At 39.7% G+C, this 19,904-nt stretch overlaps 1 protein-coding gene across 3 annotated transcripts in view; it reads right to left on the bottom strand.

Moving 5' to 3' along the window:
* The window catches only part of usp45 (ubiquitin specific peptidase 45), a 158,454-nt gene that overhangs the window by 89,772 nt on the left and 48,778 nt on the right, over positions 1-19,904 (bottom strand). For all 3 annotated transcript variants that reach the window (XM_060850186.1, XM_060850193.1, XM_060850202.1), the window contains one exon: positions 682-830. In XM_060850186.1, the coding sequence (XP_060706169.1) occupies positions 682-830 (149 nt within the window). The remainder of the gene's footprint in view (positions 1-681; positions 831-19,904) is intronic.

The following is a 19,904-nucleotide window of genomic DNA, read 5'->3' as shown; positions in this document are numbered from 1 at the left end:
TCCATCTGGCACTCAATAAGCTGGTCCAGATCTCTTTGATGCATTGTGTCCTCCTCACAGCTGGCATTCCTATCCAGCTTTGTATCATTATTCTCTGACTCTTCATTGAAGTCATGAATATAGATTGCAAATAGCTGAGGGCCCACCATTGCTCCTTGTGATATTCCATGCAGTCAAGCCTGTCAACTTGAAAATGTCCTATTTATCCTCTGCTTCCTGTCCAATAAACAATCCTCTATCCACACATTTATAAAACCAAACACCACGACCCCTTATCTTGTACATTACCCTTTCACTGGCATCTTAATGAATGCCTTTGGAAATCCAAGTATTCTACATCCATTGGTACTAGTTTGTTTACCAAACAAGTTACATTCTCAAAACATTCTCATAAATTAATCCAACAGGAGTTTGCTTTTGTAAAATAATGTTGACTTGACCTATTTCTGCTACACTTTTCTAATTACATTGTTAAAATTTCCCAAATAATAGGTTCAAACTTTCACAATGATTGATGTCAGGCTATCTGGTGTGTAGTCCCCTGTTTCATACTTCCTCCCCTCTTGATCAGTGACGTTGTTCCAGACTCTCTATTATAGAGGCATGAAATGGAAGCAAAACAAAAATGTGAACAAGCTAGGAACATATACAAAAGGGAAGTATTTTGTTTCACTTTCTTACTTGCATAACAGCATTAAAGAAGCAGGTATTTCCTAAATTGCACAGGCCTTTGACAGGAACAGCTACATTGTTGATCATATGTTTTCCTCTTTCTGTTTCATTGCTATCTGAATTTTCATCCAAAACCTTCATTAATTTTGAATTCAAACCTGTAAAAAGATTCAAATATAGGCAATATTTTTTCCACAGTATTTGTAAATATTTGCATTAGGTTTTTTGTGGAGAAGTGACACACTTATGTAGTCAAAAATATTGAGCATATCTAGAATTTTTGTTCAAAATAATAAGGATTTTCCCCATTAATCCCCTGCCTTAACATGGTCACACTTACATATGGCAATATTTTATTGCTCTCCACATGTAGAATGATTTTCAGAATATATAGCAATTAATTTGCCTATCAAGTGAAATATTTTACATTTGAAACTGGAACTGGAATGCAGAATGTCATGACAGAAGAAACAATAAGATACGGATATATTTCCATACAGCCACTTTCATATTTCTATCTCCTCAAGAAGTGATATCAAGAAAATTAAACAATTCACTTCAGATGCAAGCAAATTAAGTAGCTGACCATCCTAAGTTTCTGCAACTACCTAATAAACAACATGGAGCTTGGGCATGATCTTAGGAATATTTTAGACAAACAGATCATTAATTACCTGTAGCCCCAAATATCTTACTTTGTTTACGTTCCTGAGATACTTTTGTTAAAAATTTAACAAATATATTCAAGAGTTAGATGTTGCAATTACAAATTAGAATGATTACTTTTGTACAACCATACATATATTCTAAACAGTGTATAAATACTTATGGTCTCATTAGAATTAAGTATTCAGTTGTGAACACAGTTGCAGTCATCTGTGATCACAGATGACAGCTGAAAGTTTTTTTGCCGCCAGCGCAAGATCTGTTGTTTTGGTCCCAGCTGCAAAAGGAAGCACTCTTTGATTATGACTAGAAAACCACACAGATGTCTGAAATTTCCCAGCAATAAGTGCAACCAGCATGGAGACCTAACTAATCTATTTGCCATATCACTTAAGAGTTGAGTGGGCAAGGAGGAGTTGGGCATTATTAAATCCTAGCCTACAGGAATTCATGGACTTGGCTGGATGAATGCAATATTTCGCAATTTCTATGATGCCAAAGTAACTGTAACCAACAAATCAGAACAGTTGGCAACTAGATTGTTAAGTACTAATGAGCACTGCAAATCAAATATAAAAGCCATGTTAAAAATCGAAGAATTTAATAGGTTTTGGAAGCCACAGTATAAGGGTACATAACGTAATGACTTAAGTTGGAAAGTAGGAAATAATGATATATTTTATCAAAGAATTAACAAAAAAAGACTCTTTTTGGCATGTATAAAAATGAATATAATAATGGTGAACCTTATTTACATAAAATAAATCCATTGGATTGCTCGATTAAACTTTTCTATTTGCATTGCATTGTACAGACTTTATCTTGAAAGTCTTTTGTACAAGTAAATGAGATAGATGGTATGGGAAAACCATGCTGACGGAGAAACAGTAAGGAATTTAGCATTCTTGAAGCAGATAAAATACCAGGCCTAGATGAAAGGTATCCTAACTTGATAAAAAATGCCAATTAGGAAATATGATGTGGAGGAGCCAGTGTTGGACTGGTCCACACTAAACTCTCCGAACTAGTCAGAGTTATCTGATTTTTATCGTGATATGGAGGTGTTGGACTGGTTTGGACAAAGTTAAAAATCACACCACTTTATTTGGAGGCACTACCTTTCGGAATGCTGCCCCTTAATCAGGTAGCTGTAGAGCAGGACCATAAGACACAGAATTTACAGCAAAAGATTACAGTGTTACACAATTGAAATGACATGTTGAACAAACCTAGATTGCTGTTAAGTCTTTCATCTTTTAAAATGGGTTGCACGTTTTGGTTCATTACTATGTAAATCCCAGACCTGCGTGTCCTTAGTGGAGTGGGTGGGGGATTAAAATGTTCAGCCACAAGGCGGTGAGGTTGGTTAGTGTGGTGCTTGGGACATGTAGGTCCTGGGTCTCCTCCATCACCAAACCCTAACCACCCAATGCCTGGAGGAAGAATGCCTCATCTTTCGCCTTGGGACCTTCCAACCACACTAGATCAAAGTGGATTTCACCAGTTTCTCCATTTCCCCTCCCCCAACTTAGCCCAGTCTCAACTTTCCAACTCGGCACCACCCTCTTGAATGGTCTTACCTGTCCATCATCCTTCCCACGTATCTGCTTCACCCTTCTCTCTGACCGACCACCTTCATATCTACATGTCACTTTCCCAGCTACCTTTTCCCCCAAGCCCCATGATCTTCCCATTTATCGCTCAGTCTCCTTGGCCCACAAGCCTCATTCCTGATGAAGGGCTCACGCCCAAATCATCGACTCTCCTGCACCTCTGATGCTGCCTGACCAGCTGTGCTTTCCCAGCACTACACTCGACTCTGATCGCCAGCATCTGCAGTCCCCACTTCCTCCCAGCTGAAAGGCCAAATAGCCCCGTCTGGCTTCATATGCATGTTTGCCAAGCTCTAGGTCATTCTGATATATCAGGAAAAACAAAGGTCCTAGCACTAACTCTCAGAGAATTCCACTACAAATTATCCTTCAGCCCAAAAACATCCATGTTTGTGTCTTGTCACTCAGCTAATTTCATATCCCTGCTGCTATTGCCATTTTTAACTCCATGAGCTCTGACTTTACTCATATCTAATGTGTGGCACAGAATCACATACCCTTTAGAAGTCTACGTACGCCACATCAACGTATTGCCTTAACAAATTTCCTCTTCTGCCTCCAGCAAGTTAGTTAACCAAGATTTCCCTCAAGAACTTCATGCTGACTTTCTTTACTTGATACGCTAAAACTCTCCAAGACTCCTTGAATAGCACCTTCCAAACATGTGACTGCCACCACCGAGGACAAGGGCAGTAGTCAGAATGATGCCTCACTACACCCAGGTTCCTCTCCAAGCCACACTATATTCATACTTGAAACAATATTGCTGTTCCTTCACTGTTATTAAGTTAAAATGCTGGATCTCCCATCTCAACAAGACAGAGGGATATGCACACTCCTATTGACTGCAGTGGTTCAAGGAGGCAGTTCACCATGACCATCTTGTCAAAGGCACAGAGGGACAGGCAACAAAAAAATTCTGACTTAGCCAGCAATGCCAACATTCTGTGAGAAGATTTAAAAGAGGAGGAAAGGGGATTAAATTAGTAATAACCAGCCAGTTAATCTAATGTGTGTGATGGGCAAAGAATTGGAAAAACATTCTGAGAGACAATATCAAGTCATTGGACAGGGCATAGCTAAATCAACAGCAGTGAGCACTGCTGTTAATGGAAGGTCATGACTGACTGATAACTACTTTATGGTGGTAATGAGACCTGGGCAATGAATTTGATGCAGTCTACATAAATTTTATTTCACAAGGACATAAATGGCTGAACTGATCAAAAATTAAATACCAATGGGATCCAAGGACAGGCACCAAACTAAATTACAAAATTGGTTCAGTTTCTTCTTGCAACTGAATGATCACCAGGTGCTTCTATAACTATAACCCTTGGTTCTGTTACGAATTAAAAATTTGTCTAACTCAGCTTTGAATATAACTAGTGATCCAGACTCAAAAGCCTCTGTAATAAATAATTCCACAGGATCACTACAGTCAGAGAAGAAATAAATCATCTCTGTCTTAAATGTTCAATGTCTTATTCTGAGATTATGCACTCTAGTCCTAAACTCTCCCAAGGGGAAACAATCTTTCTGCAACTACCTTGTCAAATTCCCAGGAATCTTTATTGTTTCAATGAGGTCGCCTCTCAGTCTTCTATATTCCAACAAGTACCTAACTTCTCCTTATAAGGCAGTTCCTCCATACCTGGCATCAGTTTGTGAATCTTCTCTGTGCCTCAAATGCCAATATATTTTCCTTTCAATAAAGAACCCAAAACCGTTTACAATGTGGTCCGACTATTACCTTGCACAGTTCTTGCAAAACTGGCATCATACGCCATTCATTTTGAAATAAAGACTGACATTCTATTTGTCTTTGCTATTACATTACAAAATTAGATGCTAGCTTTTTGTGGTTTATCCCTCTGTTCTGTGCATTGCTGCAGTCTTTCTCTACTTAAATAATATTCAGGTGTTCCATTATTTATGCCAAAGCATCCCACATAATATTCCATCTGCGAGGTTTCTGCCCACTCACACAACTTGTCTATGCCTCCACAGATTTTGTTAGAGACAAAAACTGCAGATGCTGAAATCCCAAGTAGACAGGCAGGAGGCGGGAAGAACACAGCAAGCCAAGCAGCGTCAGGAGGTGGAGAAGTTGAACCAAAATGTCATCTTCTCCGTATCCTGCTTCTTGCCTGTCTACACCGCAGAATTTGTCTCATCCTCAGCATTTGCTTTCCCATTACTTTTGTGTCATTACAAATCTTGCTCTTGGATATTCGTTTTCCTCATTCATGAAATCAAGATACATTGTAAATAATCATGGCTCCAACGCTGATCCCTGTGGTATACCACTAGTTGCAGATGTCATTTGAAAATGCTTCCCTTATCCCAACTCCCGAAAACTATGGGCCCTTAGCTTATTAAGTACCTAATGTGTGGCATCTTACCAAGCGTTTTCCAAAAATCCAAACATATTACCTTCCCTGTTTCCCCTTTATCTATCTTGCTTATTACATCCTCAAACAAATCTAGTAAATTTGTCAGGTTTGATTATTCCTTCGTGAAGATACAACGACTCTACTTGAACACAGTATGTACTTCTAAAGATTGTAACAGCAGAGCATTTAGAACAGATTCTAACATTTTCCAAATAACAGACGTTAAGCTAACTGGCCTGTAGTTACTCATACAGGCAAATTCTAGCATTTGTCTCATAGTGGAAGAACTCTTCATCCAGTTGAAAATCAGGGTCACATACCAATGTGTTTGCCGAATCATTGAATTTGGATAGTGTCCATTTTATGGGGAATCAAAAAGCTGATTTAATTTAATTTTTGCATGTGTAGCCTAAACAGTTATTTATGAATATCCTAATTCAATGCAATATGAGCTCGATAAGTAGATACTTGATACCTCAAAGACTGGAGTTCTACATTCCCACTTTTAAGGGTCCCCCATAATCCTTCGACATCCATTCATATTCTTGGTCTTTCATAGACCACCATGCAACATACAGTCATACAATCATAGAGATGTACAGCATGCAAACAGACCCTTTGGTCCAACTCATCCATGCTGACCAAATATCTCGACCCAATCTAGTCCCACCTGCCAGCACCCAGCCCATATCCCTCCAAACCCTTCCTTTTCATGTACCCATCCACATGCCTTTTAAATGTTGCAATCATACTATCCTCCACCACTTCCTCTGGCAATTCATTTCATACATGTACCACCCTCAGTGAAAAAGTTGCCCGAGTTCTCTTTTATATCTTTCCACTGTCACACCAAACCTGTGCCCTCCAGATCTGGACTCCCCACCCCAGGGAAAAGACTTTGTATATTTATCCGATCCATGCCCCTCATGATTTTATAAACCTCTATAAAGTCACCCTTGAGCTTCCGACGCTCCAGGGAAAACAGCCTTAGCCTATTCAACCTCTCCCTATAGCTCAAATCCTCCAACCCTGGCAACATCCTTGTCAATCTTTTCTGAACCCTTTCAAGTTTCACAACATCTTTCCGATAGGAAGACCAGAATTGCACGCAATATTCCAAAAGTGGCCTGACAAATGTCCTGTACAGCCTCAATATGACCTCCCAACTCCTGTACTCAATACTCTGACTGATAAAGGAAAGCATACCAAACGCCTTCTTCACTATCCTATCTACCTGAGACTCCACTTTCAAGGAGCTATGAACCTGCACTCCAAAGTCACTGCTCAAGTTTTCAAATTTTTGTCAAATATTTCAAATAGAATAGAATATCCTTTTATTGTCACATATAATTTTCTAGTCAACTTGCACAAGATTCTTCTTGAGCAAATATTCTACGGAATATGCTCTTATGCTCTTATGAGAAAGCACAACAAAGACAGCCTGAAGGCTTCACTTATGTGTTTTGATATCATCTTGGAACTTTGAATGTAGCTTACCCAGGATACTACACATGGTGCAATGAAACAAAAAAATGGGTTTGGCTTTCTTCAAAGACAAGCACATCATTGAGAAGAGAGAACACTCAGGAATAGGAAATCCTAAACCAATAATTCATCCAAAATTCAATCATTCATTGCATCCTGTCTTATTTGAAACAGAACCTTCTCGGTACCAGTCAACAGTGACAGCCATTCAGGTACACACTGGAAATTAACTAAATACCATAAACGAAGCACATTGAGTTGTCCATTAAGGCAGAGAAAACAAAAAAAGACAAATCTTCAGAAGACATCAATGCTTCAGTTATGTACATCATTTTCCATCATACCTCACATGCATGAAGTACAGGAAAGGGTTTCTAATTATGCAATTCATCTATCAACTCAAGTCTCCCTTTTTTTATCTAATTCGAAAATCAATTTTCCCAAACAAAGCTGTTCTCCATGATGGCTTGCTACTTCACTTTATGCTTTTTTCCCTCAGGAATCAGTTGAAGCTAAGAAATAGCTTACTGTTTATTCACTCCACCATTCAATATGACTATGGTTGATCTTCTGCTCCTTCTTTGCTTTCCAAACCACTCCACACATCCCTTGATTCTTTGGCATGAAAAATCTATTAGAGCTATAGGTATATTCAATGATGAAGCATCCACCAGAATTTAGATGTTTAAAGAATCACAATAATTCGGGTGAAAAAATTCATTCTCATCATCTCAGCCTTAAATGATTATCTTCTTATCCTGAGGTGGGGCCCGTGTTCTGAATTCCCCAGCCATGCACAACAACGTCTCAGTGTCAATTCTATCAAGTGCCTTCCAAACTTCTGTCTTCAATAAGATTACATTACATTTTTCAGACTCCAGGAACCCAATTCACACTCAATCTCAGAAGGGGACCACACTTGGATAGGAATAGTCTAGAGAATCAATTTCTATTTCTAGTCTTTTTATACACATCCTTCCCTAAAAATGGAGGTTAGAATTACAGACTTCTTCAGGGCAGGTTTCAGCAAAGTTCTGCACAATCATACAAGCCACCTTTAGTTTTATCGTCCAATTCTCTTGCAATGAAAGCCAACATGCCACTTGCTTTCTAATTGCTCTCTGTACCTCCATGTTAGCTTTGTGTTTATTTTGCATTTCTAAAAGTATTATGCAAAATAGTGCAACGCTTTACATATCTTCATCTTTGCTCCTTTTTCAGGCACAAAATTAGCCTTTACATTGCTTCTTTCTTTAAATGATTTTATCTTTTACTCATTTAAACCTCAGTGATGCCTTGCTCTACTGGCCTTAGTATTAGACATGGATCTACTGAGAAACCTCGCACTTAACAAAACTACTCATGAAATTTAAGTGTAGGGTGTACACATAAAGCCAGCATATTTTATTGCAATATCTAATTTTTATTGGTGTTCAGTACCTAGAATAACGGAAAAGTTAACACCAATACCAATGCACTCGCTGCACACTTGAAAAATTAATTGCACAGATGTGAAGTGACTTCAAGTCTCAAACAAGTATCTTTTATTGCCTAGAGTTATGCAATGGACATAGATTATCAGACTAGGCCCATATTTACACCACCACAGTACTGGTATCATACCGGTAGAAACAACTATGACCAGAGGGTTCACTGTTCATATTGGTACAATAACACTTGGGGAGAGTTTATTTCAGCATAAATTTGCCACTTAGATAAAAATTATCCTCAAGAAATTATCTAAACTGAATAAGTTTAGGTCTTTTCAGAATTTAAGTGCTAAATGATGGATAATTAGAATAAAATCTCAAAAAGTTTCAATGCATTGTGCATTTTTAAACTTCGGCCTGGGAAGCGATACTAAGCTCTGCAAAATTCATTTGCAAGACATCAAAAAGATAATATGAAAGGAAATGTTACCATTACTCTGAAACATTCTTAGAAAGAGGCAGACAACTGTAAAATGCCCCTGGATGAAACCCACATCTGGGACAGCCTCTTAAAGTAAACAATGTTCACAGTGCCATCTGGACAAAACTGCAGGCAAAAAATAAACTAGAAACATATGGAAAAGCAGATTTTTCTCTTCCCTGCAGCAATACAGAATGGCAAATGTCAAGCCTGAATTTGGCTACGCTTCACTGTCCTAGGCTTTACAGCACCACCTGGTTCTTCTTGCTCAGCCACCAAATATGGATTGCACTGGCGCTTTGGACCATATCTGCAGGGCAAACTCAATAAATACATTCCACTTCATAGCTAAATGAAATCTTAACACAAGTAGCATAAACTTCACTCGTTCCTCAGAGTTTTGCTCTTACTAAAACAGAAGAGGAACAAATTAATTCACAATACACAATTGCCAAATGATATACACATGACATCTGTTTATTATAAATTCAAGTAAATTAATTTGAGAACAAGCTGACCATTAAAAAAAAACAACTGTGCTACAGAATAGAGACTGTACACTGATAGCTAACATAAAACACTGCTTAGCAGAAAATTGATCTTTCAAACCAAGAGCAGTGAAATCACTGGGAGAAAGCTGGAGTTTCAGAATCTAATTAATTACCTTTCACATTCAATTATTTGCATTCACTTTTACTAAGAAAATTAAATGAGCACAATTTCAGAGGGAAAAGAGTTGTTCCAATTTCTGAACCAGGTTAAAGATTTGCTTACGCATATTGTGCATGGAAGAATATTCTGATGAATTGAATGTCTGAGACCCCACCGGGCTTGCTGGGATGCAGAAATTGATTCTGGAGCACATTCCCTTGGACTTATTTACAAACATGGTACACCACACAACAGACCATTTTGATAAGACATGGCAGCCCTACTTGAGTAATCTGGATATAGATTTGTCAGTTATCTTAACTAGGGTGTTTGTTTAACCAGGATGGTTAGATTTGTCAAGCCCTGGGCCCTGGAGGGGGTCTCCTGAGTTAATACGTGTGTACATACAATGCTCTCATTCCTTTGTTTGGGAGCTTTGCGCTGAGTATAGCTGTTTTGTATTTTGTGGGTTTTTTTGGTTTTTTTTGCTTTTCTTTCTCTTTTTTGGTGCTGCTTTGCACCGTGTGAGGGTTTGTTTTGTATTATAAGGTAGGTTAGTAGTTAGTAGACAGTAGTTGTATTGTAATTTGTATTTTTTTTTATTATACTGACATTTGTTACTGATTGTATTTTTCAGTAATTTTATATGTTTGTAAAGTTAAAATTTGCTAATAAATATATTTACAAAAAATGATTTGCTTACTACAATAGCTAAAATTATTTTTAAAATAGATATGTTCAACTGTCTTTTGTAAATATGCATTAATGACATGCATAAGAAATTTTAGTGATCACTTCAAAAACATTGTAGTAGGTTTGTCAGCAATTACCTACCCATTGCAAATTCACACTGTTTTACTTTCTGATTTGAAGTTTTCAAGGTGTTCTGTCACTCTATTCTTAATTAGAGACTGCAGCAATTTCATGACAAATGATCGATTAATTAGTCTCTAATCTCCTGGCTTGCTTCTATCTCCTTTATTAAATAAAGGAGTGACAAATACAATTTTCTAATCTGAAGGAATAGTTTCCGACTTCACAGCATTCTGTAAGATTATAATTAGGTCATTTATTACGTTCTTACTAACTTCTTTTTAAGATTAGATTACCTACAGTGTGGAAACAGGTCCTTCGGCCCCACAAGCCGACACCGACCCACCAAAGTGCAACCCACCCATACCCCCACATTTACCCCTTACCTAACACTATGGGCAATTTAGCATGGCCAATTCACCTGACACAGCACATTAGATTAGACTTACAGTGTGGAAACAGGCCCTTCGGCCCAACAAGTCCACACCGACCCGCCGAAGCGCAACCCACCCATACCCCTACATTTACCCCTTACCTAACACTACGGGCAATTTAGCATGGCCAATTCACCTGACCCGCACATCTTTGGACAGTGGGAGGAAACCGGAGCACCCGGAGGAAACCCACGCAGACACAGGGAGAACGTGCAAACTCCACACAGTCAGTCGCCTGAGTCGGGAATTGAACCCGGGTCTCAGGCGCTGTGAGGCAGCAGTGCTAACCACTGTGCCACCGTGCCGCCCACAAATCTTTGGATTGTCGGAGGAAACCGGAGCACCCGGGGGAAACCCACGCAGACACGGGGAGAACGGTGCAAACTCCACACAGTCAGTCGCCGGAGGTGGGAATCGAACCTGGGTCTCTGGCGCTGAGGCAGCAGTGCCACCCACAAACCTTGCATATAAATCATGGTGGTCCTGGAATCACAAGTCACACTGTCACCCTCGATATCTGTTATTTTCTTCATTATTTGTTTATATTAATTTTGGTGTCCCTGTTCGTGATTCCCTGTCTTCCAGTTGTGGTGTCACAATCCATGAATTGAACTTTTCTTTTTCACACCATTTCTTAGTTGTGTTTATTTACCCAATTTGCTCAGTCCTACACCAATTTCGTTCTTCTACTTGTTGATTCCAAAATTGACCACTTTCACTTTAGCCAGTGGAACTCTTGATCTTGTGATTTTTTCCCCATAATTACTGAACCACCAACAACTATCATATTATAATTTCTGTCCTCCTACCACAATACCTCATTAGTCCAACCTCTGTTTTGGAATGCTTCAGTCGTCAACTTGCTTTGGTCCATACATCCTGATTGTTCTAACAATAGGTTTTATTCTTATAGATACAGACAAGGACATTGTTCCAATAGAATATCATATTATTAAAAAAATGTTTTCTAACTAACCTGGGTTCACTTTACTTCACACATATTAGTCACAATCAAGCAAATTTTGAACTTGCTCCTTTTTAACAAGGTGTGCACAAGGTTTCAAGCAACTACTCAGATATTTATCTCCCTCCCTGACATATCAGAGATAATCAAACTTAAATTCCAGGTCAATAATTCTTAACAATAGAAAATGACATGGTGAGGTTTATACAGATAACTTAGAATTGTGTTACCGTTCCACACATAGCAGCCCAGAACATGAGGGCTCATGACAAGGGGTCACTTATGGCATGAGTGCCATAAATAGGGCTCTTGTGGTTGACCAGAATAAGCAGCCTGGGCTTCAGAGCTGAAAGACTGGCTGAATAGAATATCGAAAATGTTAGTTCCATTTTTTAAGCCTGTCAAACAGGAACCTATGAGACAATCTCACCTGCTGTCTGTAACTATCATGTTTCTTTAAAAATTGTTGGTTGCTGAGAGAGGAAAGAGCTTGCAAAGTAGTGATAGGACCACCAACAGGTGGGGGAAAGAAAGAATTCCTTCTCTCTTCACCAATCTGGCTTCTACCACTTGTACACTGACCTGTTTTTGATAACTTTAAGAGGTGGCCAGGAGAGGAACCCTGTAACAGAATCGTGACCCCACTGATCTCCCCTGCAATGATGAGCATGTCAGTTGTACTGTCTTCCAAAGCACTATTCTGCGTGCAATAAAGTTCCACTGGAGACTGTGTGCTGGTCCCTCACGAATCAAATTTTATGTGCTCAGTGGTAACAAGAGAATGAAACATCAGTTAGAATTGATGCCTAACTGACAGCTAACAATACTTTCTTTCATGTGAGTTTCAAAGTGCTTGGATTTGGGAACTTTCATAATACAGCCACATATAATGCAACATTATAATCTGCAAACTTTGTAACATGATCTTTAAAATGCATGATGTGTGAGGCAAGTGTATGCTCCATTGATGGTTAAGGTTTAAGAACGGTTTTCTGAAAATGGGGTTAGAGAACAGCACAGTAAGAGTATTGACTTGCATCTATGACAGAGATGGTTCTAGGTAATCCAAGGAGGAGGACAGGAAAAATTTCTGGCTGTAACAGCTGCTCCTTTTATGAGATATTTTAGGTGCTGGAGATGATTTCGTCGAATTCCAGGAGCAGCAATTACTGTTTTATATGCTGTTGCATTGTTTTGGAACTTTGGGGGAAAAATAGTCAAAACAACAGCAATTTTAAAAAGGGAGAGTGACAGACAAAGGAGGCACGTGGTGAGGTCAGTGCAGGAGAGAGACAGAAACTGACACCGCAGTGAACCTGTATAGTTACTGCCTTGCTGTTTGAACTTGTGTATCGCTGGACATCGGAGTGTGTCTGGGAAAATTAACAAACAGTGAAATTCACAACTGATCTTGGAGGAACTGTTTGAGCAAAAAAAAGGGGATATGAAATAGCTTCGGCAAATAGAATTAAGGAGAATCCAATGGTTTTTTACAAATACATTAAGGACAAAAGGGTAACTAGGGACAGAATAAGGCCCCTCAAAGATCAGCAAGGCAGCCTTTGTGTGGAGATGCAGAAAATGGGGAAGATACTAAACGAGTATTTTGTATCAGTATTTACTATGGAAAAGGACATGGAAGATATAGAATGGAGGGAAATAGATGGTGACATCTTGCAAAATTCCCAGATTACAGAGGAGGAAGTGCTGGATGTCTTGAAACACAAAGATGGATAAATCCCCACGATCTGATTAGGTGTACCCTAGAACTCTGTGAGGAAGCTAAGGAAGTAATTGGTGGGCCTCTTGCCGAGATATTTGTATCATCAATAGTCACAGGTGAGGTGCCGGAAAACTGGAGGTTGGCTAACGTGGTGCCACTGTTTAAGAAGGGTGGTATGGACAAGCCAGGGACTATAGACCAGTGAGCCTGACGTCGGTGGTGGGCAAGTTGTTGGAGAGAATCCTGGGGAACAGGATGCCCATGTATTTGAAAAGGCAAGAACTGATTAGGGATAGTCAACATGGTTTGATGTGTATATGAATAGGAAGGGTTTGGAGGGATATGGGCTAAGTGCTGGCAGGTGGGACTAGATTGGGTTGGGATATCTGGTCGGCATGGATGGATTGGACCAAAGGCTATGTTTCCGTGCTGTACATCTCTGTGACTATATGACAGTAACATCAGTAAGGAGACACTTGATGCTGACTGTAGTTTTAAGAGTTAGACAATCCTTCATTCTCCTGCATTGCAATCTATTTTTTGATGCGCTTCACTTAGCTGCTGGTAAGGCAGCTAATTTCCTTTTTAGAGCAAGAAAAAGTGCACCAGCACTCTCGGCCTTTTCCAGCTGAGCAGGGTTGGTGAAATTTTTATCCGACAACGAGAAACCTATCCTACTAGATAGGATGATTATCATCATCATTTGCTTTATCTGAAGGCTGTGAGAAACTGTAATTGTGGAAGGAAATAAAATTCAGTTCAGAACTGCATCACACCATCAGGTGGCAATGTATTGCAGTTCTGAACTGTGTTTATATTGAAGGTGTAAATTCTCACCACGAGAGTCCCCTTGAGGCAGAGTCCCAACACCTGGACTGAGAGGCCTGAGTTCAAGTCCCATCTGTTCCAGAGGTGTGTAATAACATCTCCGAACAGGCTGCTTAGTAAAATAGGTCAAATAAAATGTCACTACAAAGCTTGTGGTCCAATTGTAGTGTCCTTCCCTTTGAGCCTGAAGGCCCAGGTTCAAGTCCCACCAAGTCCAGGGTGTGTAATGGCTAAACTCTTAACACTGGGCATTTGCATTGCACTGGTAGTCCTCTGATCTCTGAGCCAGGAGACCCAAGTTCATGTCTCAAACACTCTAAGAGGTGGACTACACATCTGAACAGATTGATTAAAAATGTGTGTGGCTGGAAATGTGGAGTTGTTCAGAATACACAGAAGGCATTGTATATGGGACTCTTGAGGTCCAGTGATAGTGTTCCTAACCTGTGTGACAGAACCTGGGTTCGAGTCACACTGCCCAAGACATGTACTTGCACAGACTGATATAAAAACAATCCTAAACTATCACCATTGAACAGTTGGTGAAAACTACCATGTGAGATTTGGTGGTCCAAAGAAAAATGTTCACTTCTGTAACATTACATTTCTGGACATAAAAGATCTACTTTGACTATATAAATAATCTGTTCTAATAACATCTCTGGAAGAGGGTACCCACCATGGACTTAATAGGATTTAAAATCATGAAACCATTGTCAACTTTCCTAAAAATATCTGGTTCTCTCATGTCCTTGAAGGAAGGAAATTGTCATTTTTATCTGGTCTATATTACATGCAATGTCAGGCCCCAGCAATGTGGTTGGTACCTCACTGTTCCTGGAATCGCGTAACAAGCCACTCAGTTAGAGAGCCCTTTGAGATATGCAATAAATGCTGAGTATAAAGAAAACAAAAAGTGAAGTAATATTCAGTGTCCTTGATACCTGCTGTAATTTAAGTCATGGATATAGCTCCATCTGGCTCATTGATTCCAGTCCCACTGCTTCCAGCCAGTGGAAGATGAGGCTGCTGTTTGCTATTATAACCTGCATGACACATTTGATGCACTGTGAAGAACAGTTGAATGAGGCCGTCACCAAAATCAATATTCACATTACAATTAACAATGTTGCATAATGCTGTTAACTCAATATTATAGTTTAAAAAAATAATTACAGTGGGCTATTGTTGCTGCTCTTAATAGAAATGACACATGTTGCATATACATATGACAAACAAGTGTCAACAAGGCCTAGGTACTATTTTGCCTTAGTTACAAGACAGAGGAATTTTAGAGAGAATTCAGAGTGGAGTAATGTGGCAGCTTTTACTTTAAGAGAATTGAGGTATGCTGACAAATTCTTAGCCTTAGAAAAAGCAGATTATCGCAGTGTGCTAACCGATAGTTGTAACCAAACGTCAACAATGTGAGTTATGATCTTATTAAGACCTTTCTGGCACTGTTTGGTGAACATCGAAAGGGGAGAAAATCAACAGAGAGTCATAGAGACCTACAGCATGGACACAGGCCCTTTGGCCCAAACTGGTCCATGCTGACCAAAATATCCATCCACGCTAAAGTTATTTTCTCACACTTGACCCATACCATTCTAATCCTGTCCTATCCACATATTTGTCCAAATGTCTTTTAAATGTTGTTAATGTACTCACCTCAACCACTTCCACTGGCAGTTCATTCCATATTCGTACCATCCTCTGTGTAAAACGTTGCCCCTCAGGTTCTCTTTTACTCTTTCCCCTCTAACCTTGAAGTGATGCACTCTAAACCTCAATTCCCCAACCCTGGGAAAAAGACTGAGTGCATTCAGTCTATCCATGCCTCTCATGATCTTATGCAGCGCTATAAAGCCCCCATCAGTCTCCTACGCTCTAAAGAAAAATGTTCTAGCTTTCCCAACCTGTCCCTATAACTCAGACCACTGAGTCCAGGCAACATCCTTGTAAACTTCTTCTGCACTCTTTCCAGTTCAATAATATCCTTTCTATAACAAGGCAACCAAAATTGAACAAAATACTCCAAGTTCAGCCTCACCAACATCCTGTAAAACAGCAACATAACTTCCCAACTTCTGTACTCAATGCCCTGACTGATGAGGGCCAGTGTGCCAAAAGCCTTCTCTATTGCCCTGTCTACCTATGACTCTACTTTCAAAGAACTGTGAACCTGAACTCCAAGATCCTTCTGTTCCACTACACTCAAGGCCCTACCATTCACTATGAAACTCCTACCCTGATTTGACTTTCCAAAATGCAAGGCCACACACTCATCTTTATCAAACTCTATTTGCCATTTCTCGGCCCACTTCAAGGTCCTGATGCAATTTTTGATAGCGTTCCACACTGTCCACAATGCCGCCTATTTTAGTGTCATCGGCAAACTTACTCATCATGCCTTGTACACTCTCATCCAAATCATTGCTATAGGTAACAAACAGTAATGGGCCCAGTACCATCGCCTGAGGCACTCCACTAGTCACAGGCCTCCAGTCCAACAAGCATCTTCCACTATTACCCTCTGCTTCCTATCATCGAGCTAATTTTGTATCCAACTTGCCAGGTTGCCCTGGAATCCATGTGATCTAATCTTCCTGAGTAGCCTACCAGTGGAAACTTATCAAAGGCGTTACTGAAATCCATAAAAATGTCTACCACCCTGCCCTCGCCAATCTTCCTGGTCACTTCATCAAAGTACTCTAACATGCATAATTGAGGTTGAAGGTTAATAGTGAGGAGCGGCTCCCAAATCGGGAGTATCACCAAAGCCTATGATTTCCATCACGGACTCTGCAAAATACTACATTTTACTAATTTTAGCCACTCTGTTGCATTAAATATTCTGTTTCATAATTCATCATGTTAACAAAAACATTGTCTATATTCTTGATGTAAGTTTGCTCACCAAGCTGAAAGGTTTGTTTTCAGACGTTTCGTCACCATACTAGGTAACATCTTCAGTGAGCCTCCAGTGAAGCACTGGTAGTATGGCCCACCTTTTATTTGTGTTTAGGTTTCCTTGAGCTGGTGATGCTATTTCCTATGGTGATGTCATTTCCTATTCCTTTCCTCATAGGGTGGTAAATGGGATCCAAGTCATTGTGTTTGTTGTGTTCTGATTGGAGTGTCATGCTTCTAGGAATCTCACGCATGTCTCTGTTTGACTTGGGCTAGGATGGATGTGTTGTCCCAGTCGAAGTGGTGTCCTTCCTCATCCATACGTAAAGATACCAGAGAGAGTGGGTCATGTCTTTTTGTGGCTAGTTGATGTTCATGTATCCTGGTGGCTAGTTTTCTGTCTGTTTGTCCAATGTAGTGTTTGTTAAAGTTCTTGCAAGGTATTTTGTAAATGACATTAGTTTTGCTTATCGTCTGAATAAGGTCTTCCAAGTTCATTAGCTGCTGTTTTATTGTGTTGTTGGGTTTGTGGGCTACCATGATGCCAAGGGGTCTGAGTAGTTTGGCAGTCATTTCCGAGAAGTCTTTGATGTAGGGAAGTGTGGCTAGCGTTTCTGGACATGCTTTGTCTTCTGGTTTGGGCTTGCTGCTGAGAAATCAGCAGACTGTGTTCATTGGGTACCCGTTCTTTTTGAATACACTGTATAGGTGATTTTCCTCTGCTATTTGTAGTTCCTCTGTGCTGTAGTGTGTGGTGGCTCATTGAAATAATGTTCTAATGCAGCTTTGTTTGTGGGTGTTGGGATGATTGCTTCTGTAGTTCAGTATTTGGTCCGTAGTATCTTCACATACAGATGAGGAAAGACACCACTTCAACTGGAACAACACATCCATCCATCCAAGCCAAACGGAGGAACACACGAGAATTCCTGGAAGCATGGCACTTCAACCGGAACTCTATCAACAAACACACTAGCCAGTCGGAGAACACTTCAACGGTCCAGACATTCAACCTCAGACCTTCGGGTGACCATCCTCCAAGGCAGACTTCAGAACAGGCAACAACAAGCAGAGGCTGTTAGCCAATTTCGATACCCATGAGAATGACTCAACTGGGACCTTAGGTTCATGCCACACTATACACACACAGACCAATGGACACACACACACACACACACACACACACACACACCTACAGCCACACACACTCATGCAGACCCTCTCACACATACATTCCCACACACCCTCTCACAGACTTATATTCTTTACACTCACATACACACACTCTCTCACAGACACTCATACGCTCCCCCACCCCAGCCCACACAAACACACAAAAGTTGATGAGGGGAATTTGTACTTGCAGAATTACATTTTACTTTGCTCAAAAACTGCATGAATCCATGTAAGATTCTGTAAATCTGTTTTTTACATTAGAATCAGTCTGATCATTGTGGCACAGACAGACTCACAGGGAAGCTCACACCTTCAACACCTTATCTGGGCCAACATGACACCAATTGTTAAAGTTCACTTGAAAATATAACTTTAAAAAAATTTGCAATTTACATATGGAAGACCTGAAACCAACATGGTCATTCTAAAAGATGAGAGATTTAACAAACAATCCAGGTCTTTTTCAATATATAATTTCAGGTACATCACACGGTAAACTTTTGCGATAAATTCTGTCTTACAATCTTATTCTCCACAACCACCTAATGAAAGACCACTCCGAAAGCTAGTGCTTCCAAATAAACCTGGTGGACTATAACCTTGTGTTGAGTGATTTTTAACTTTGAACAACAACCACATTGACTTGGATCCCATTACTAACCCCTTGTGAAAAAGAACAGGAAATGACATCACATCACAGGAAAAGACATCACCGACCCAAGGGAACCTAAACACATAAAAAGTAGGGCCATACCACCAGTGTTTCACCGGAGGCTCACTGATGTTAACTAGTATGGTGACGAAACCTTCCAGCTCAGCGAGCAAACTTACATCCAGAACCTCAACCTGAGCTACAAATCTTCTCAAAACTCATCTTTGTCTACATTTCCTATTTGCTTTTGATGACTTAGAAGTGTTCTCTCGACCACTACATGAAAACAGGCTTCAATTTAGCACACTTCAATAATCTGTTTTTCATAAGGCTAGGAATTTGTCAACATAACTCAATTCCAAGTTCGGAAAGCTGCCACATTACTCCACTTTGGACTGTCTCTAAAATTCCCCTTTCTTGTAACTAAAACAAAATTGTAACTAGGCCTTGTTGACACCGTTTCTGCATTACTAATGCAATTTCAAGATGAAGCTTTTAGATTTATCAGTCACATGTTTTGCTGTACATTGTTATCGTCAAAAAGTGTGGCACTGGGAAAGTTCAGCAGGTTGGGCAGCATACAGCAGCAGGAGAATCCAGGTTGCAGGGAGAAGCCCTTCATCATTCCTGACTGATCTTCAGCATCTGCAGTCCTCATTTTCTCCTATACATCCTTATACTTGACTCGCATATTTCATTATTCATTTTCATTAGTGAACACCCGATACTGGTTTGAATCACTTTTCAGAAAATGTTGCTCAAAATGAAACTGTGGTGTCAACCATGAGTAGAATCACAAGTTAAAGGACTTTCCATTTCCTTTGATAGATTAATTTTTAAACATATTGTCTAAAAATCAGCCCAATTGTTAATTAAAAATCCCAGAACAAATAACCATTACCATTAAAAAGGTGACATCTTAAAATCTTTGAGCCTAGATATCAAAACTATGTTTAATTACTTATCTCATTTCACTCCCACAATTTTCTGTGTTGCTAGGAAACCTT

The sequence above is a fragment of the Hemiscyllium ocellatum genome, chromosome 3 (assembly GCF_020745735.1).
Source record: "Hemiscyllium ocellatum isolate sHemOce1 chromosome 3, sHemOce1.pat.X.cur, whole genome shotgun sequence".
Lineage (NCBI taxonomy): Eukaryota > Metazoa > Chordata > Chondrichthyes > Orectolobiformes > Hemiscylliidae > Hemiscyllium > Hemiscyllium ocellatum.
Note: the sequence above shows the minus strand (reverse complement) of the source record. Positions and strands in the feature narration are given on the sequence as shown.